Source organism: Camelina sativa, chromosome 7 (assembly GCF_000633955.1).
Source record: "Camelina sativa cultivar DH55 chromosome 7, Cs, whole genome shotgun sequence".
Taxonomy (NCBI): domain Eukaryota; kingdom Viridiplantae; phylum Streptophyta; class Magnoliopsida; order Brassicales; family Brassicaceae; genus Camelina; species Camelina sativa.
This window is the reverse complement of record NC_025691.1, coordinates 23,523,521-23,546,481: the sequence shown is the minus strand read 5'-3', so window position 1 is coordinate 23,546,481 and position 22,961 is coordinate 23,523,521. Positions and strand designations below refer to the sequence as shown.

General features: G+C 31.8%; 1 protein-coding gene and 1 long non-coding RNA gene across 4 annotated transcripts; one reads left to right on the top strand and one right to left on the bottom strand.

The window, feature by feature from the left end:
- LOC104702177 (transcription factor PRE3) lies at positions 7,235 to 7,875 on the top strand. Its single transcript, XM_010418005.2, has 2 exons — positions 7,235 to 7,500; positions 7,587 to 7,875. The coding sequence occupies exons 1-2, from the start codon at positions 7,369 to 7,371 to the stop codon at positions 7,734 to 7,736; spliced, it is 282 nt and encodes a 93-aa protein (XP_010416307.1). The 5' UTR covers positions 7,235 to 7,368; the 3' UTR covers positions 7,737 to 7,875.
- On the bottom strand, positions 9,964 to 21,742 carry LOC104702176. 3 transcript variants are annotated; one of them, XR_002032574.1, is made up of 8 exons: positions 21,539 to 21,742; positions 15,775 to 15,822; positions 15,086 to 15,168; positions 14,935 to 14,999; positions 14,801 to 14,852; positions 14,235 to 14,287; positions 13,050 to 13,128; positions 9,964 to 10,141 (listed from the first exon to the last, which is right to left on the bottom strand). It is a non-coding gene; the product is annotated as an uncharacterized LOC104702176 (long non-coding RNA). The 3 variants fall into 3 exon arrangements; XR_002032576.1 differs by having other exon boundaries at positions 9,964 to 10,126; XR_002032575.1 differs by having other exon boundaries at positions 15,090 to 15,168.

Here is a 22,961-nt window from a genome sequence, read left to right as displayed (position 1 = left end):
ATGTTCCTAGTTGATTATGTTGAATTTTTCAAAAAGAAGTAGTTTTGCATTTGAGTCGAAACTACGATTCATCACTTCTTTTTTTTAATTAGCAACAGGTTTCGGACCTAGGCCCGTACATCCTCTCGAACCAGGGATCAAAGTATTTTATATGGTCCCCTCTTAAACCTTGTTTCTCGAACTAGCGATCTCTAGACTTTTGTAACTCTTTAATTGAAAATTGTCGAATAATAATTTATAGTAGTAACATTTTTTTACGAGTTAGCTGCGGAATTAGGAAAGAAACATATACTTAAAGAGTGTCCCTCCGATAGTATGGGAACAAAAAGGGATAAATTTTTTAGTAACAGAAAAATAGTCCATAGAATTTTGAAGAAGTGATAGGAAAAACATATTGGATCATCAACATGCATTTTATAAAGACATAAGGCATATAAATGTTTATAAGTTGCATTTCTGAAATTACAGAAATTTGAAATATCATTTTTTTTTAAAACCAAACGATCAAAGTTATTATGAAAATAAAAACTGAAGACGAGTAAAACAGAGAACGTAATTCAAAAGAAAAAGGTTCATATTAGTCGAATTTCAGTATTCGAGCGTAACCAATCAGGAGTTTTTTTTTTTTTTTTGCTAAAAGGCTTAACCAATCAGGAGTTTGGGATCAAAAGTTAAAAGGTCTTCAGGCCCATTTAGTTTGTAAATCCCAACCTGCTAACTTCCTATAGTAATGGGCCAGAATTGCTGTAACTGTGGTTGAGTTATTGAGTTATTAATAATTTGATATAAACTAATTTACTATAGCGCTTAACTCCTTTATTCTCTCTTTTTGAAGAAAAAAAATGTTCATCTTGTTTCTCCTGTAAGCTAAAGTATTCTATAGATGTAGGTAGCAGTAGAGCCATATATTGTATGTGATTAACTGAGAATATTCTGTAACGTATAGCATCTTCATGATCTACTCTATGTTTATCAATATATCATTATCAAAAAGGATTATTATGCTATATTATTTGATGACCCACCACTTGTAATTTTAATTATGACTTAATAAGCTTAGGATATAGGAATAGGACCACACTTTTTTCTGTTAAAAGATTATATCAATGCGCGACAAAACCTTCTTTTTTTTTTCTCCTTACTAGAAAGAGAGATATGGATACGCGAGAATGGAGTGATGAGTATATACTTTACCCCCACACGAGTTAGTCTGTGTACATGGAACCTCCTCATGCAACTACTTTTCTTTCGTATCATGGGACCACATAATAAAGTTTCTGACGCTAATTACAATCATTAAACATAATCGTGGAGATTAATTATTGGATTAAGGTAATCACTTTAAAATTGCAAATTGCGAAGGGAAAGAACCTTAGACGATGGTGGACGTTGTCTTCGTCTTATTATTAAAGTGCTGACAAACTTAGGTTTTAAGTACCAAGTTGTAACATAGAAACGAATCTGCATGACGTAGAGCGACCAAGTTTTGATTTGTGTTGTTTAGATCAGACACGTTAAAACCAGCAACTTACTGTCTTGGTTTTGGTTGTTTAATAAGAAAAAAAAATCATATGGTGACCGATTAGAATGTGCAAGAGGTATATCCTTTTAGGGAAAGTTTTATATTTCGAATCACAACGCATGATTCCATAAAGCTATATCGTCAATATTTATAATATTGCGTTTATATCTATATATATTTTGTAGAGTGTAAACTCACCAGGCCTAGCTAAGTTTAGGTAGCGGTTTCACCTCGATTGTTTATTTTTATTTGTGTAAATTCATTTGTTAGTTATAATTTCTAAACGTAAATTCCATGCATTTAATTTGTATAGCATTTAATTTGCGTCTGCATATAAAACTATATGTTTAATTTGTATAGCATTTGCGTCTGCATATAAAACTATCTTCAAATAAAAGTGGTTTTAGGCTTTTTATACATACAAACTAGCGAAGATTATGAATATTGTGTGTGCAGCTAAAAACCTAAAAATATATCAAAACTTGCTGTATAGTACATTAGTTATGGCCGCATTAGCCAAATGAGATCAACTATACATCTAACCCACATTCTCAAACCTATGATATCGAATGACGATCCACAACAACACATCTCCTCAAAATATCTAGGATTGGATAATATATACAGTAACACAAGTTCCACTAATACTCAAAAAAAAAAACATTAAAATTGTTAAATACAAGACGTAAATAATGCTGAAATTCCTTCTCAATAGAATGAATTAACAGTGGAATTACCTTGTTTGTTCTGTCTTCTTCATCGTCAACGCATTGGAAGGAGAGAAGATGCTTTTGTGGGTTTGATTAATTTTCACGTGCAAAACCAAAATTTATAGGCTTTTGGGACTCATCCTAACTCATAAAACTCATGATCGCATTCTATAAATGGATCGGAGTGTGCCCTTTCAACCTTCATATTAAGTTCAAACTATTCGCCACATTACAGTTTAAATTATTGATCGATAAATACTATAAAGAGCTAAACAAATTAGTACATGAGCCTCAAAAATTATGCTGTTATAGGTGATTATTCTTTTGTTTTAAAATAATTTGATTTTAATAATATGGTATAAGTACGAGTAAACATATATATATATATAGCTGGATCACGTTTTTCTAGCAATACTATACGATTGAGCTTGTTTGGTCGGTGTCGTTGTGGAGAGAGAGACCACCTGAGCTAAACTAAGGACTAAATGTAGATCGTAGTTTATTTAAGCATCTTTGAATAATTTATATGTGATTCTAAATTTATAATCTCATCTATTAATATAGAGGTCTAGATAGAAAACTTAAATCACCATAATTACTTATATTGATTATTAACGATAAACGTAAAAATTGTCAAATAATGCGCTAATCACCATTTTTGATGTGTTTAATGTTTGTAATGAAATAAGCAAATACGTTTTTTTGAAATGTGTAAATAGATCAAGTGTCATTACTCATTAGTAGTTCAATTGACAAAGTATCTCATGTAAATTATAGAGATCGTTAATTAGAGTGGTATTTAAAAAAAAAACTATATAAAATATTTAATTTTTGTTCCAATAAAATGTATATGGAACTAAACTTTAAATCTCTTTATACCTTTAAATCTTTTAGTTATTAAAAAATAGACAATTGGCCAAAAAATGTATAAATGATACAGTAGAAAAATTATTCATCACTCATCAAATTTAAATAATATTATTAATTTCCTTTTACTGAAATTTTGTAATATACTTAATTCAACATCGATGCTTTATTGTATAGTAGAACAGAAAAAAGCACTAGTTAAAAACAGAGGAGAGAACAAGACAAACTTATAAGCAGCAAAACGAATAAAACAAACGGATTTGAAGTTCTTAAAAACTAAAAAACAAAGAAGACTGTAATAAGAATAGAATGCTCGGGAAATAAAGCTTAATGTTCGCTGTCGATTGATTAGCGATCATGTGCCGCGAGAGACACGCTGACCACAAATTTAACACATCTGAGCTCTTTGTTTATTGGTTTCTTAATAAGATATTAACACTCAAAGCAAATCTTATTTTCTATATTAAAGAAAACATACAATTAGATCTTATCTCTCTAATGTAATCAATTCTAAATATATCTATTGATTGCTTTGGTTGACCTTGTATATCTATTTTAAGCTCACCCGCTATTATAATTCCAAGTCTCCTATTCAAACTTTTTATCTCTAGATATTCTTAGTTCTCTCGTCATGTTCATGTTCAATCCTATCCACGAGATATATCATATTTGTTGGATGATTTGATATAGAATTATCGAGAAGACTCTAACTTTTTTTCATTATCTTTCTAATTAATTCCTGTGAAATAATTTAATTTATCTTTGGAAAACGTTTTAAAACTATGCCTGATATGCTTTATCATAAACTAAACTATGCTTGATCTTAATTGGCTCTCCTAGATGTAGAAGAACAAACTTGGTGAGAAGACCTTCATGTAAAGAATGGAAAACACGAAGAAGATAATAAATTCGTTTGGCTGATCTTAATTGCTTACCACTAGACTACCAAAAACATTTGATGATCTTAGAAACGTTTTGATATAATTGATTATCGCTAATACTAGTATATACCGTTTCAAAACTGATGGTGGTGTTAGGAGTACATTTTCTTGTCGCTAAATCTCTACTTCTTTTTTCACCATCATCTTATCGCCAGTTTTTTTTTATCTTTTTACCGTTTGAATGAGTGATAATGGAGTTGAGTTTGTACTATACAGCAGTACAACGAAGTTCTTCTAGAAGGTTTTACTGAAAAGGGTCGCTTCTTTTCAACATACAAGGAATTTTGCATTTAATGAATCAAAAGTATATTGCATTGCCATATATTTCTCCAATGTATTAAAATCTGAGATTTTGTGTTTCGTCCTCCACAGCTCACTCTTCGAGTTTACATTTTTTCTTGTCGTGGTCTACTTCATCTTTTTGAAACACAATTCCTTAATTTCTTCGCTTATTTTAACTACAAAAAATGTAGTTTTACTATACAAGAATTTGTATTTTTCAGGCTCAGAACTAGAAGGATGTCAGAGTTATCATAAACAACGCGTAAAAGTATGAAGTTGGTTACCTTTTTTCCCTGCAAACTTTTTGTTCTACCATAGTATAAAAGTTACAAAGAAAAAAAATGTGGTAGATATATGGATTGATGTCAAAGCAAAAATATATAAACGATTTCTGTGTATCGATACGTGCAAGTTGATACATTTTCCTTACGTTTCTAAATTATATGTAAAACTTTGTTAAAATATTATCTAGCATAGTGATTAAATGCTTTTAGTGAAGAGTTCAATATATACTTTAAATCTGTTTCCTTTTTCTATTCTTGTTCATCATAATGATTTTCTGTTTTCTGTCTTTTAATGAAACAATAATTTCAAAATTAATTAAATAGTATATTTATCTTAATTTAGGCCAATGAGTTTCTAAATAGGGGCCCTGGATACGTTTTTTTGTGGTGCAGCAAATTAGTGCATAATAAATAACAATGAGCCGCTGATGAAGTGTTCAACGTCGGTCGGTGTAAGGGTACGTGCCTCCCGAAATGCCACGTGTGTGTTGTTGATCAAAGAACATGGGCGTGTGTGTGATCCCTTGACCAGTCAAATCACTCTTACTTTGGCACTTTCCTTTATACACACACCTTTGTATATACGTAGACACATCATCATTTGTTCTACGTATAAGCTATGCAATTTCGGCATTCCTAATAATTCTGTGGGTATATGTTTTGAAACGTCGTAATTATTGATGAGCTGTGTGTGTGTGTTTGGTTGATGAGCTTCTCTTTTAAACAAGTGATTAGACATGTACTTAATATATCTCTAAATTTGCTATGAATATATCTAATTTATCCATATTTACAAAAAGAAACAAAATTATGAATTAAAAATGTTTTAATAAGGTCGAACATTTTTTTCTTAGTTTGTATGAAAATATAAACACAAGAGTCTTATACAAAAATACTAAAGCAGAGGAAATTTGTTTATCTCACATTTATAAAATAAATTATGAAGTTCATAATTATTTACAAGCATATCATTGACATTAATTATTAATTTATTTATTTATTTAATTAATTAATATTAAGTTTCTATTTTTGAAAACAAGATTTCCCATCCTAAATAAATTTCCAAAACAATTAGAACCACTCTCTTTAACATTAAGTATTAAATTTATAATTAATTTAATTAATATTAAGTTTCCAATTTTACAAAACAATATTTTTTCCATACACAAATTTCCTAAACAATCGGCCTAATCAATAAATGAATTGATTTTCGATATTGGAGGAGTATCCGTGGCCGAGATTTTTTTGATCTCATCGCGTTGATCTCAACGTATTTAAAACTAACTTTTACTTTCACCGGTTTCATATGATGAGTTTTTGAAGATTAAATTTTTTTAAATATATTGTCTGACCCGCCTAGCATGGCGGATTTGGACTATAGAACTAACAGTAAAACTATTTGTTTATCTCATATATAATATGATTTGTAATCATAGTTTTGAAAATTAACTTATAAATTATTTAGTATATAAATTACAAAATATTACACATACTATAACATATTTTTAATATTTCAAAAAATAAAATTCTAAACAAAATTGTAAATTAATTAGATAAAAATTAATTAATTGAGAATTTGAAAACTAAATAAATTAAAAATTATTAATTACAATATAATAATTTATAATTTAGTTATGTGCGCGGTTTATCGCGGATGAAATTCTATTATAATTTAAAAATTATAAAACTTAAAAAAGGTTACATGTGTGGACGCGGTAGAGCGAAATCCCAAACATCGATAATGTGAAATTTATATATTAATTGAAGTTGTGTTTCGAGGAATGGATATGCTTATTTTAGTTATAAAGTATATATACTACTTTCTTGATAAACGCACAAAAAATCCAGTTGAAATATACATTTTTCTGTTTGTTAAAGAGTTATTCATCTTCTTTAGCTCTTTTAATAAAACTCACTGTTTGACGAAACCAACAAAATAACTCACCATAGAAGTAACAAAACTCAAAAAAAAAAAAAAAGGAAAAAAAGAAGAAGAAAAAAACACTCTATGTACAACAAAAATGAAAAATACAATGTTTATTTCTGTTACATGACGTCCATGTCTGTCCTATAAAATAATGGATATAACTACGTTTAAGATATTACTATAGCTTTGTTCAAAAAAAAAAAAAAAAAAAAGATATTACTATAGCTTATTTAGGTAGTAAGAATTTGTTGCTCAGAAAAAAGGTAGCAAGAATTTTAAACATACCTTTAGCAATCTTTCTACCAAAAAAAAAAGCTTTAGCAATCTGATATCGGAAGTATGAACCGCTAGGCGACTGTCAAACTAAAATTAAGCTTTAAAACATATCAACAAAAGTTACGTTATAAGGTAAATGTTTAACAAGATTTGGCTAGATTCAACGATAATATTATACCCTAGCTAGCTATCAAACTTAGATCTATAATAAAAATATGAGATTCTCTGAAGTCGTTCTATTATAACAAAAGTTGTCAGGAGGGGGCATATAATTCAATATTTGAAAAATAAGATTCGATATATATTATTTTGAAAATTTAAAAATAATTAGGTAATTTTATTATAAATTTCATAAACAAATAATAAAAATGGCTACATAAATACAACCGTTACTTCACTTGTTTCCTTCATACTATCAACCCCTCTCTCTCTCTCTTTTCCTTTTCCGGCATAACTTGTGTGTGACCCCTAAACTCCATAACTTGTTTCTACGATCAAGTGTCATTTGCTTCAATCTATTAGTCTTACTTCTTCCCTAATCAACAGTCACAAAAAGAGAATGTCGGGACGAAGATCACGTTCGAGACAATCATCAGGAACTTCAAGGATCTCCGAAGATCAAATCAACGATCTCATTCTCAAGTTGCAGCAGCTTCTTCCTGAGCTCAGGGATAGTCGTCGCTCCGACAAGGTACGCTAACTAACTCAACAAGTTATGTATTTAGAATATGGTCTATATATATGGCATGAAAATGATGATATATAGTATATTAACAGGTTTCAGCAGCAAGGGTGTTACAAGATACGTGCAACTACATAAGGAATCTGCATAGAGAGGTCGATGATCTAAGTGAGAGGCTATCTGAGTTACTTGCAAACACAGACACTGCTCAAGCTGCGTTAATCAGAAGCTTACTTACCCAATAATTTCTATCTGGTCTTCTTTCTTCTTTTTTTTTTTTGTTTTTTTTTTAAAATTTCTATAATAATAATAATAGTTTGCGGATTTGTTTTTTCTATAGATGATGATGACCTTATAAACGTTTAATGATACGAGTTCGTCACTTCTCCTTCGGTCATAAATATTCGCGTGTTTCCTATATCAAACCTTCGCCCTTTTTTCGGTTATCTTGTTTGTTTCTTTTTTTCTTCCAAATATCTATTCCGTTAGGGTTTTGTCACCACAAATACTTGGCTGTATTCATTCTCTAAGCTTTATTGGTTTTGTGTCTTTTAGTAATTTAAAACATGTCAGACCAAGATATATGATACATAAAGAACGACGTACTTGTAAGTTGTAATTAAAATATGCCATTTAAGAATTTCATATTGTATCGATCTTGTCATATATAACTGATAAGAAGAAGCTTAGAAATCCTAAGAAAATGGTAAAAGTTCTTATTGACACATTCAAAAAAAAAAGGAGCAATTAGGAGACATTCTTCTGAAATTTAAGAAACAAAATGCCGAACAAATGATTTTTATTTATTCCCCAAATCTTCCAAGAACATATTCAAAATACAGTCCACTAGTTAGTTTGGTGTTCATGACCACATAGTGTCGAAGAAAAAAGGAAGGAAGCATTATGAATTTTATGGGCTTTCAAAATGGCGAAAGAAGAATACAAAGTTTTTTTTTATATATTATCAAATGGGTGTACTAGTTATTAATGAACTTATTACTTATTAGGAGACAGAGCCATCGATGAAAATGAGACTGTCATTCGCATATTATAACTTTGAAGGAATAGGAAGATTATGTTTATGGGCAATAAAGTATGGGGTGAACTTGACGCTATGCACTCAAAAGAAGCACAAAAGGCTGCAAATTTCAAGCCATGACCTAAGTTTTGTTTTTTTGTCACTTTTTTATTTTATGTTTTTCAAAATGTTATTTTCTTCCCATCAAAGAGATTTTTTTTTTTTAATTTTGAAATAGATTATTTGAGAGAATTTTGCTTTCTTATAACCACGATCGAGACCTCGTGCCGTAAATTAAAACCCAAGACTAATGTTTTACTAACGGTTGTGGTAAGTTGGAAAATTATTGTCATTTAAATGATCAAAGATGATTAAATATCCTTTAACAATTACGATTTTTATATGGTGAATCTTAGATAACTGAAAACTATAAATGATTTTCTTATTTAGATGATATATCATCAATTTCAATCGATATAGCTAAGTAACACAACAACTACAATAACAATGGATCCGATTGGTTTGTCATATTAGAGAAATATATGAAAAAATAATTACATCTTCTTATAATTAAAATAGGAGTACGTTTTTATAAATGTCCGAAATTCTCACTGTTTTTACAGCAATTGCCACTGAATACATATAAAAGGAAAAAGAATCAATTAATTGAATAGGGTAAATGAGTCAGAAATTATTAAAAAAAAAACCCACCCAAACAGCTAGGATCCACGTGTTTTTAAAAAAAACCCGGTTTCTATTTTCCTATGGGCCATATTATTAATACCAAGAGGTTTTAAAAGTGTCCATAAGCCCAATATTTTCAGCCTTCGACAAACACACTTAAGAATATTCATTGGTATTTTTTTTGGTAACTATTCAAACAATATCTTCTCAATCAATCCCACCCTCAAATCTCTCTACATAATCTTGACAATCAATCAACATTGAAAGCAAATTCTATCAGATACATAATATAATCCTAATCATAACCAAAAATCTCGCAATCATGAACGGTCTCTTTGTTACAAATCCTATACGATACCCTAGGATACTCGACCACTATAAATAATCCAACATCAAACACATTCATAACTCATCAAGCAAAACTCATTTCTCAAGCAAAATTCAACAAGCAACAAACAATGGCTGCAACTTACGCTTACCTTCGAGACATTAAGCCTTACAAGACTTCTTGGAAGGTCCAAGTCAGGGTCCTTCATTCATGGAAGACCTACTCAACAAGGTTTGGTGAAACTTTCGATATGGTGCTCTCAGATGTCCAAGTAATTTTAAATACTGGTGTCACCCATCATTCACCTGTAATTTTATGTTTTATAATGCAACTACAATGTATCTTATAACTTCTTTACCAGGGGACGAAGATTCACGCTTCTGTCAAGAAAAGACTTGATCAGTCGTTTTGAAAACAAGGTCGTGATCGGGCAATGGAGAACTGTCGAGAACTTTGGTTTGAGTATCGCCACTGATCAATTCAAGCCTACTGCCCATCGTTACAAGATGTCTTTCATCACTCAAACCATTGTCAGTAGGATGGACTCTGTTTCTGATGATCCGTATTTAACTCTTTCCCCATTTGTTTCTGTCATGTCCGACAACCTGAATGAAAACCATCTGATTGGTGAGTTATTTTAATTTTACCATATCGAATGTTTAAAGAAAACTAAAATATTTGCTAATTCAATGACATCATTCATCAGATATTGTTGGTCAAATTGTGAATGTTGGAGAGATGGAAACCATCGATGTCAACAACAGACCCACTAAGAAGATCAGTTTTGAGCTTTGGGATGAGAGGTAGCATTTTATTCTAAATACTTTATATGTGAAAACATATGTCATCCGAACATTCATAACATTGTTTAATTGTGCGTTGCTTTTATTAGTGATGATAGAATACCATGCACTTTGTGGGGTACATTCGCTGAGCAAGTGCATAGTGCTTGTGAACCTGATGCTCAAGCACGTGTTATTTGTCTGGTGAGATTTGCGAAAATCAAGACTTACAATGGTAAGTTTTAATCATTTAACCTTATCTTAGAGTAGTAATTTTTTGCTTAAAAAACCTCAATGTTGTAAGTTTTAACCAGTCGGGATTTAAAAAATCTTCAATGTTGTTTACTCTTATAGAGAAGAGGAGTATCTCCAATGCTTTCAACGCATCTGTGGTGGTAATTAATCCCGACTATGCTGACATCCTAGAGTGGCAGAATAAGTAAGTTTAACTACATATATTTAAGACCCGGTTATGCTTAGTGTATATTGGATTTTATCAGCCCTACTTAACATATATGTATATATATGTAAGGTTGCCAAATGATGGGCTTGCTATTACCTTAATTGAGAGGAGACCAAGGAATAATTTGCAATTAGCAAGTGTAGGCGAGTTCTACCAGAACTTCCCAAGGAGGAACATACAAGCTATCTTGGATATGATTGAGGTAATTAATTTCATTGTATCAGTGTTAAAAATCATAAAATTATCAGGATGTTCTTTTCAAATTATACCAGTGTTTTTTATAATCCGAATATATACATATGTGTAGGAAGGAAAGGTCAAATTGATATGTACTATTTATGCCATAGATTGTGATTGGGCTTGGTACTATATCTCGTGCAAAAGGTGTAACAAGAAGGTTACACCTATCAACGCAATCACCAATGGTTCTGTCTCAACGGCAAAGAAACCCCAGTTCTGGTGTGATGGGTGTCGAGGACATGTTACTAATGTTCTTGCAAGGTATACACATACAAATATTTCAACACTTTAGTGCCAATTATAGGTGTATAATCTCCATACTCATCTTTGAATGTTATGGTGGTAGGTACAAACTACATGTCAACGTTATGGAAAATTCTGGTGAGTTGAAGTTGATGATCTTTGATAGCATGGCCACAGAGATTGTAGGCTGTTCAGCAAACTCACTCATTGATGGGCCATTTTATGAGGTATTTCATATGATTATCCTATAGCAATGACTTAATAAACAAGTTTTACAAAGTTAACTATCTAAAATTCCTGCTGTTTAATAATAATAGATGGAAGATCCTGACAACTTGCCAGATGATATCAAGAATTTGGTCGGAAAAACATTCCAGTTTCTTGTGATTGTTGAACGTGAAAACCTGTGGAATGAGTTGGATATCTACAAGGTTTCAAGGGTGCTGGTTAATGATGGTGTACCGGATGATGATCTTAATGATGATTCAAATAGTGGGGATAATCCTCCGGATGATAGCACCGGATATTAGGTTTCATTTTACAACTCAATGAAATTAACAAAACGTTTATAGCATTCAAATGTTAATACTTATATTTTTATAATATTTATTTGTTCTAGGCTAGCATGTGCTTGGCCAGCAGTCAGGAAGTCTCTGACTTCACGACTCCATTTTCAAAGCGTTCAAGTCTTGATAAAGACTCCCCTACTGATAGTTCCTCTACTACAAAGAAGCTGTGTCTGGACAACATCAAGGTGGTCCAGATTAAGCAGGAGAAGTTGACGAAGGCAGAGATGGTGAATGAGGCAAAGAAGAAGAAGCCGTGAGCAATGAGAGATTTTAAGACTGCTTCGTTGAAGAAAAAAGAATAAGGGTTGAGTTTTTTTTTCTTATGTTAAGGATTTAAAAGTTGTTTGCAAGTTTTTTAAGTTTCCAGTTTCGAAGAATTGATCCAGTGTGATGAATCTGGTCAGAATAATTTGTTTCTATTTTCCCAATAATAATAAAAGGATGAATTCCTTATTTTCATCCTTTACAATTGCTGAACAACTTTAGGAACTCAAAATTCTAATTATATATATATATATATTGAATATTTGAAAATACACAAAAGGCTGAAGATCAAATAGTAAAAAGTAGGTTTGTTGATAATCGAAACAAGTAAACTAATTGCAACCATCTTGGTAACTTAAAAAGTTTGTAGTTATCAATCTGTCAATCAAAACCAGTTTAAACCAAATTTGAAAATAGATATAAAATTAAAATTCAAATATTTTATATATATATATATATATAAAATACAAGAGGCAGTCGTTATTTATTTATGTCTATGACTTTGAGAAATTATTCTCTCAACGTATATATAAATAGATAGTCAGTGTTAAGTTTTGAGAGAAAACTATAAGCCCCAGGGAAAGCGAAAAGTTTCCAATATCAAAAGTTTCAGAAAAAAAACTCACCATGTCTCATCGGTCCTTTTTCGAAGATAGTACTTTAGATTCATCAAGGAAGACAAAGTGGACTATTTTTGTCAAAATTCTGAGTATTTGGAAAGTAAAAGAGAATTTTGTTGAAATGATTCTCGCAGATGAGAAGATACGCGAGATTTTGTTTTGTTTTTTAGTTTTCGTGATCTTCTATATACCTTATCTCACAGTTTATGTAATTCCATTGGTTTTGAAATTGTTTTAAGTTCCTTTTTATTTTTATTTTATCGCAGAGATCTAGAATTGATGCTTCAATACCTTCGATCAAGTATAAAGAGAAATTTAAGAGATACCTCAAAGAAGGTGAATGGTACCTTTTGGACTTCTTCAAGGTTGTTATGACTCCAAAGTCGAATCCATACTCAGTTCACCCCTTTCATCTCATTTTTATTCCTAAAACAACAATGGATCCCATCGGTCCAAAATCGACGAGTCAGTTCTTTGAGTTTACTTCAGCAACACAAATTGCGAATGCAACAGAAGCTGATAAGAAAGGGGTTGTTGGTATGTTTCTGATTATCAGGTTTAATCCCTTTTATATATTTACTGAATATTGAAAAGTTTTATTCATGTTTTTATGTAGATGCATGTGGAGTTCTCATGAGTGTAACTCCGATTGCAAAGATACATTATATGGACAAGAATAGTGGATGTGAATCTGAAGCAAATATGGTCATTTTCAAACTAAAAGATACCACGTAAGCTACTAAACCTTTTAAAGATCCTTCTATGTTTTGTATAATCCGTAATATCCTAACCAGACAAAGTATATATCTGTTCTTAAAACTCTGTTAGTGGGAGGATTATGAAATGTGTTGCAATAGGAAAAACGTGTGATGACTTTGTTAAGAATTGGTCTAGAAGGGTATCTGATATCAATTATGTTAATGGGTCAATCCTTTGCATTCTAAGTTTCTAGAGATACGCTTCATTCCAAGGTGAGTGTAACTTTTATGTATCTTACCAAAATAAAAGTGTATGTTACTTATAGATTTGTCAAAGTATTTACTATTAATCATTTCTAAATTATTTCAATCGTAGCTCAAAATTGCTTAATGTCTGATTCTGCCTCTTCAAGATGCTTCTTTGATAAAGAATTTCCAGAAATCTACAGGAAAAATTACAGGTTTGATTGTGTAGTCATTTAATCATCATATATCGACAACATATAAATTTGGACTGGTAACCATCTTTTTTTTTCATATGACAGTGGACTTGAACTGTGAGAAGAAGATGAAGTCTTGATGGAGGTTGTTGAGCAAAACTTTTAAATTAACTAAGAATCCCTTTTAGAATCTATATTTATGTAATTGATGATTAACGTTTGAAATATTTTTTTCTGAAAATTCTTAAAATTTTTATTGTTTTTTGTTTTATTTAAAACCATAAGTACAATTTTAAATTTTAAATTAGCATATTCTCCATTTGTTTGATAAATTTCAACTATTATAATGGAAATTTAATAGTTAGTCCTTTAAATTAGGAGTATGTTTACATACCTTTTTTATGTTGGCGAAGATTACGGTCAGAATCCATGTAGAATTTATAGTACCTGCACCCAAGGAGGACCGAAATTGTTATCTCACACATATAAATGTAAAGTCAACTTAAAATCTAAAAGATTTTCCACATTTAAACATTAGCAAAATTACCGGATAAAATACCGGTACCACAACCTTACAAAATCCCAAATTGATTTACAAGTAACTTTTTACAAGCAATTCTATTGACATATAAACATGAAACCATCTCTTCATTTGAGTTTTTCTTAAAAAGACGACAAATTATTAACACATTTTGCTATGCATACTTATTAATGAAGACCAAGAGAGGGTTATTGGAACAAGTAGTTGATCATGAAAAACAACCGACTAAAAGAATATGTTCGTCTTCAGCTCATACCGAAAAAACAAATCAATCCAATCTGGTGAATGTTAGAGGCGTTTTTGGGCGGATTTTTAGTGACATAACAAACTTGACGCCTATTATTATAGATGAATCCATTGATCCAACCGGAAGAAGTATTATTCCCAGCAATGCAGGTAGTAACGTAGACAAAACTTACCTGTGAAGCCATTATTCTTTCACACAATTTACTTTGTCGTGTAATATTCTGCCTGTAGAAGCTTTTCCGGGATTAGAAGAAAACAATGGTTTTATACATGTTCCAATCCGAGAAAGTTTGAGTCAAGGAGTTACCATTGTAGATGAGGACATTTGCTTCCAACATACTCCTGCCACTACTACGCTTGAAAGAGGACTACCTTCAATGTATTCGACAGGTTAGTCGTATTCTATTTTGAAAATAAATAGAAATGTTTACATTGTTACCAGAAATAAAATTTATTACCTACATTTGCAGGACGGTACCGTCTGTAATCGAACATTGTGAAAATCTCACACCCGTGAAAGTAAACCAATCTTACTCATCTCCTGGAAGTCATGAATTCATATCATCCATACGAAAGCAATCTCAGAAATGTAAAATCAAAAAAAAAAGCCAACCCTATTTAATATCTATCCATTTCAAATGTCATTAACTGTCCATTACTAAGTAAATCTATTGTTCCAATATGTGCAGTTAGAAGGATCGACGAACAAGAAAACTCTGTTCTGTCTGCAGTGAATATAAGACAATCATATTCTAAACTAGGAACTAGCAATTTTGTCGAGAACTTAAGGAATGAATCTTTAAAAGGTAATCAATGAATATGATTGACATCTTCTTAAAAAACCCCACTACAAAGAACCTTTCCTATAACGTTTGGTATCTCTATTGTGCACAGCTCATATTAACCCAAGACCAACAAAAGCAACTATAACTCAACAAACTGTGTCTCCTGAAAGTGCTATTTCACAAGGTATGTCTTTGTACTTAATTACAGTTCCTATGTTTATTTATTAGATATATAGTTAAAATTTTGAAGTCTGCATTTATACTCACAGAAACTGTTCCTACCAAAAAAACTACAAGGAAGATTCTTGAGCGAAAGCTAAAGAAATGCTCACGTAAGATTTTACAAGATATTACAAACATACCAAATAGTATGAGAAGACATAAGCCACACCTTCCAGCGACAAGTCATTCTGCATTAATAGACACAAATTTAACAGGTTTAGCTTATTAATTTAGAAAGAATATTTAACTGAATAATAAAATAGTACATTTAAAATTAATCTTTCCTTTCAGATTCACCATTACAACAATTTGTCCATGCGGCCAGAAAGGAAAAAAAGACATCGGTTCCTAATCTGGAAGTCTATTCTCATCAAAATGATGATGCTTCGTCTACAGGAGGTATCGTTGAATAATTTTTTTATTTTTTTTAATGACAATTATCCTTTTTTGGGTAAAATCAATTACAATTATAATACAGGAGATGACCACTCAGATAATGAACAACACTTTGATGTGAGTAGTCAAGAAGAGAATGATTCAGATAATTCGAAACTGATAGTGATCATTCTATTGGCACAAGGAATAGGATTAATCTTGAGAAGATTTGTGGTACATATAATAGGCGTCATAAAGGTTTTAAAGTTCGATCTCCTGAAATGAGTAGAATCACTGAATTAAATGCAAGGGGTCAATGTTCAAGACCAAAAGTTACCAAAGGTGAGTCATTTACACAAATCAAATGTTTATAATTTCCTGAAGCAGTCTTCTAATAGATGAATCTTCTTAATGGAAATACAGTGTCAGATGAAAAGTATGTAGACCATGGTGACCCAACATTCAAGTGTTCTTACTGTGGTGCAATGATGTGGTATGATGAGCGAATAAACAAACGCAGAAGGTCAAGAAAGCCGAAATTTTCATTATGTTGCTTACAAGGAACCGTTAAACTACCACTTCTGAAAGAAACACCTGAACTTATTAGGGAATTTCTTAGTAAGGATTATGCGCTTAGCAGGCATTTTCGTGAGAATATCAGGGCTTATAATATGCTATTTGCATTTACTTCTCTTGGTGGTCAAGTAGATCGTTCCGTTGAAAAGGGTAAAGGTCCTAAGCAATTTCAATTTCATCGCCAGAATTTTCACAAAATTGGTAGTTTGAAACCCGAAGATGGTGACTATGCTAAATTTTCCCAGCTCTATATCGTTGACACAGATAATGAGATTGAAAACAGATCATTTATAATGAGATGTTGTTCTTATTGTTAATAAATATACTCTCTAACGAATTTTCGCATTCTACATGATCAACCTTGATTTAAATTGTCTATTTTATTTATTGTACTAATTGTGTGTTACTTTATTATTATGCACAGCAAGGGAAAGCAGTCCGGAAGTCTGAAAGGTAGACAGAGTATACGAAAAGAACTAATTGCAAAACTTATTCGTCTGTTGGATGAAGTTAATCCGTATGTTGAGTCATTTAGGCAAGCTAAAGATAAGTTTGCTACTGATGAGAATGCGAAGTTTCACATGCGGATTGTAAGTGATCATGTAGGCAAAGATGGAAGAACCTATTCTATGCCAACATCATCAGAAGTAGCTGCATTGATCCCAGGTGATTTTCACCCTGAGATGCCCGGACGTGATATTATTGTACAAGAAAAAAGCTCTGGCAGATTACAAAGAATAAGTGAAGTTCATGTTGCTTACTTGGCACTACAGTATCCTCTTATTTTTCCATATGGTGAAGATGGTTTCAGAGTTGGAAATGAGAAGTGTTTAAACGGTAATCAGAAAGATGAAAAAAAAAAGTTTATTTCAATCCAGCAGTGGTTTGCTTTCAGAATCCAAGAAAGAGAAAATGAGGCTCAGACTCTACTTCGGTCTAAGCGCCTTTTCCAACAATTTTTGGTTGATGCATACACGACTTTAGAATCAAACAGGTTGTCGTATATCAAATATATCACTCTACTATCCGTTGTGATAACTATGCATCAATTCAAGCTGCAACAGAGGCCGGAACAAATAGCATGGAAGAGCAAGGAAAGGAAGTTCGTATACCAGCCTCTTTCACTGGTGGACCTCGGTATATGTTGCATAGTTATTATGATGCAATGGCTACATGTAAACAGTACAACTTTCCTGACTTATTCATTACATTTACATGTAACCCTAAGTGGCCAGAAGTAACAAGGTATTTGAAAAAGCGGAAGCTTAATTCTGATGATAGACCAGACATTATGTGTCGTATCTTCAAAATTAAACTTGATTCTTTGATGAAAGATTTAACGAAAGACTATCTCCTAGGGAAGACTATAGCTGGTAAGAATATTAATTGACAGTTTATTCACTGCAATCTTTCACATACATGTTTTAATTCATGATTTTTTTAATAAAATGCAGCTATGTACACGGTTGAATTCCAGAAGCGGGGACTTCCTCATGCTCATATTTTGTTATTCATGGATCCTAGCTCTAAATTGCCAACAGCTGATGACATTAACAAAATAATCTCAGCTGAGATACCAGATAAGGATGAAGATCCTGAACTATACAGCTTTGTTAAGGATTGTATGATTCATGGACCTTATGGTGCGGCTAACATAAATTCTCCGTGTATGGTGGATGGAAAGTGTTCTAAGTTTTACCCAAAAGAGAATGTTGAAGAAACTTCAGTTTGTAAAGACGGATATCCAATCTATAGAAGGCGAGCATCTTCTAATTTTGTAGAGAAAGGTCCACTGAAGTGTGATTACAGATATGTTGTTCCTTACAATCGTATCCTATCATTGCGATATCGTGCTCACATCAATGTTGAGTGGTGCAACCAATCCGGTTCAATAAAGTACTTATTTAAGTATATTAACAAAGGGCAAGATCGTGTTGCAGTTGTTCTAGAACCTAAAAAGAAAACTACGGATACGAATGAGACTGAAGCTAGGAGTAACAATGTTACAGATGGTGAGAAAACAAAAAAGGATGAAATAAAGGAATACTTTGATTGCAGGTTCGAATCACAGACTCCTAATTGCCTTTCTTTTGTATTTGTTTTCTTTACTAATTTTTTTTTCTTTTTTTGTAGATATGTTTCAGCTTCTGAAGCAGCGTGGAAGCTTTTCAAGTTTCCAATACAGTATAGAAGTATAGCAGTCATGAAACTTCTATTTCATCCACCAGGGAAGCAACCAGTTTTTTATAAAGAGAAGGAGAAGATCAAAGATGTACTTGACAGAAGAGCTAATGTCGATTCTATGTTCATGGCCTACCTAAATCTGAATAAGGTTAATGCATTTGCTAGAACGCTTACTTATGCAGAAATTCCTAAATACTTTACTTGGGATGGTAAAAATAAACAATGGAAGGTAAGGCAGAGGGGATTTGCTATTGGAAGGATCAATTATGTTCCACATAGAATGGAAGCGGAATATTATATGAGAATCCTTCTTGGAATCGTTAGAGGTCCCAAAACTGATGAAGATATCAGGACATACAGAGGTGTTGTGTATGATACATACAAAAAAGTATGTTGGGCTCGAGGTATTTTAGAAGACGACAAAGCTTATATCGATAGTATTATTGAAGCAAGCTTCTGGTTTTATGGAGACCAACTTCAGAATCTTTTTGCTATGATGCTTCTAGATTGTTGTTTATCAAGGCCACTACATGTGTGGGAAGAAACATGGCATGTTTTATCAGAAGACATTGAAGCTAAGAAAAGAGAAAAATACAATAATCCAGGTTTCTAATTATTTGTATTGTATTTTTGTTTGATAATCTCATCCGTATGTACGGTTTGCGAAAACTAAGAAACTAATTATATTTCCATATATTTTTGATATTGCAGATTTAAATTTAACAGATGAGGAGAAGAAGAATTATACGCTTCAAGAAATTGAAGAGATATTGTTATGCAATGGTGGAACTCTGAAAGAAATTGAAGAAATGCCAAAGCCAAACAGCATAGGTTTAGATTATTCCAACCGTTATATAACAGAGGAGAAGAACTACAATCGTGATGAATTGAAAGAAAAACATGATGAATGGATAGAGTTGATGACGTCTGAGCAAAGGGCAATATATGATGAGATAATGGTAGCTGTTTTAAATTACTGTGGAGGAGTCTTTTTTGTTTACGGTTTTGGTGGAACAGGAAAGACATTTATGTGGAAAACTCTTTCTGCAGCTGTTAGATACAGGGGATTGATAGCTATAAATGTTGCCTCAAGTGGTATAGCTTTTTTGCTGTTAGAGGGTGGAAGGACTGTACACTCAAGGTTTTGTATCCCTATAAATCCTGATGATTTTACAACCTGTAATATCAATCCTACTTCTGATTTGGCTAAGATGTTGAAAGAAGCGTCTTTCATCATATGGGACGAAGCACCAATGATGAGCAGATATTGTTTTGAGAATCTGGATAGAAGTTTATCAGATATAATGAGAAAGGCAGACAACAAGCCGTTTGGTGGAAAGGTAGTTGTATTTGGAGGCGACTTCAGACAGGTATTACCTGTAATAATTGGTGCTGGTAGGGCTCAGATTGTTCTAGCTTCATTGAACTCTTCGTATCTATGAGAACATTGTCAGGTTCTGTCTTTGACGAAGAATATGCGGCTTATGTCAAAGAATATGACAGAGATTGAAGCAAGGAATATAAAGGAGTTTTCTGATTGGATTCTAGCTGTTGGAGATGGGAAAATTCCCGAAACAAACGATGGGGAAGCTCTTATTGATATTCCAGAAGAATTGCTAATAACAGATGTAGTTGATCCTATTGATTCTATAAGTAGGGCCGTATATGGTGATTTGGAAAAGTTGCATACAAAAACAGATCCGAAGTTTTTCCAAACAAGAGCTATTTTATGTCCAACAAATAGTGATATTAACACCATCAATGAAAGACTGCTTGAGAAGCTCCAAGGTTAGTATCTACTTTTAAATCAGCTGGATTTTTAGTTTTTCCGATCTTAGTTAATTACAATAATAACGTGATCATATATCTATACAAATGAAGAAGTGGTGTACTTAAGTGCTGATAGTATTGATCCTCAGGACAACGAATCAATAAACAACCCTGTTTTCAGTTCTGACTTCTTAAATAGTATAAAGCTCTCAGGGTTGCCAAATCACAGTCTTCGTCTTAAGATTGGTGCTCCTGTAGTGTTACTGAGAAATATAGATCCTAAAAGGTGGTTTATGCAACGGTACACGATTGCAGATTACTCAGATGGGGATTAATGTCCTAGAAGCTTGCGTTATTACCGGTGAAAGAGTTGGAGAGAAAGTGTTAATTCCAAAGGTTTTAATTAAACCGATTGATACTAAACTGCCTTTCCGGATGAGAAGAAGACAATTTCCATTGTCTGTAGCTTTTGCGATGACTATAAACAAGATTCAAGGACAATCACTCGAAGAAGTTGGTCTTTTTCTACCTCACCAGTGTTTTCTCATGGCCAGTTATATGTGGCCCTTTCTAGGGTCACATCGAAGAAGGGTTTGAAAGTGCTTATCTTAGATAAAGATGGAGGGACAATAAAGCAAACGATGAATATTGTGTTCAAGGAAAAATTTCAAAATCTATGGAAGTAAGGTCTGGTTTGGTGTTTGTTGTTTTAAATTTTTAAATTGCAAGTGTGAATTTTGTTTTTCCAGTCTTCTATTAGTTAAACATTTTGGGGATGTTTGGTTTGTTTCGTATTTGAAGAAATTTACTTAATATACTTAATATTTCGTATTATATTGTTATCTGAAATAAGCATAGACCAACTAAAACAAAACAATGGTGTTTTAATTTCTTTAGGGGTGATAAAATCTTTTGTTTTCGTTATTTTTTTTCACATGACCATTCATTCATAGACTAATTTAACAAAAAATGCCAAAAACAGAGAGGAATGTAACTAACCGATTAAGACGTCATCACTGTTTCCTTTTATTTGTCTGTAATTGTTGACGTTATAACTCCAGCTTTCTGCAGAATCGTTGTATACATGGAAAGAACATATATTATTGTATGAGGAAGGTTAAAGAATATTGTAATTTGGATAAACAAAATCAAACTCGAACTTATCTTGCTTTGGTGTTGAATCATTATACTTTACCAACTTCAGGAAATACCTGTAAGAGATAGATTGGTTAAGATCTGAATTCATCTTATAACAAAAAAATTCAAAACACAGACCCTAAAAATCGAATTTAAGGTCAGATTGTAATAGAGTGAATTGAATATATCGATATAACCCTCTGGACGAAAATTTAGATTGTAAATTTGAACTTAGTTACACTTACGAATTGAACAACAATTGAAAGGAAAAGATATACAATTCCGATTATATGTTTGGAAGTATCAAATAATCCAACTATTGAGAAGACCGAATACAGAGAGTTTTTAATCAAGAACTTACCAAGCAACAAGATCGGAGACTGAAATCAACCATCTCGGATTGAATTCAAGTAAGTAGATCAATAAGCAATCGAATATAGAGATCTAGAAGGTGAGAATTTGTTGTACAATCGTGATCTGAGATTTTGGTTTCCGTTCTTCGATAAAAGAAAAAAAAATGTTTGTTCCTTTTTAAATAAAAATAAAGGAAGAAGGTAAAAAAACAAAACAGATAGTCCCGAAGAAAACTCAACAAAACTCGAGTGTCTTTTTTTTTTTTAAGCTTGGTCTTTTCCTTTCTTTTGTTTTTGTTCACATGTCTATATTATTATTCCTTATGAATTGTCCTAAATAATTGAATGTTTAGGACATGATTATCATATGTCTACACAAAGTACCATTACAATATTAGTAACGTGAATCTACTGATTGTTACAATATCCCAAAATATACTTCCAAACTAAATACACAAACAAAACTTCATACTATATATTAATTACAATTTTTAAACACTACACATTTTAACGTATAAAAAAAATTTAAAAATAATAATCCTATTTAGCTAAAAGATTTAAATTATATTAACAATATAATACACTTTTAAGTTATACTCATATTATAACTAGGTTTAATTTGATGTTTGAAATAGTTACTAATTAATTGCAAACTAATCTACCTTATGACTAATAAACATAAAAAATTATAACTTACAAATTATAAAACATTTGACCTGCGGTGTACCGTGGGTTCGAACCTAGTCTATATTATTATTTTTGAAGTACATTTTGGTTTATGCCCTTCAAGTTTTGCTTATTTAATATGTTTTATTTACAACATTAACCCCTAATAATTTTCCTAAAATAACATTTCGTAGAAACTCAATTAATTGAACTATTTAAATCTACCTAATTTGATACATTTATTGCCATAAATAGCTGGACAACAT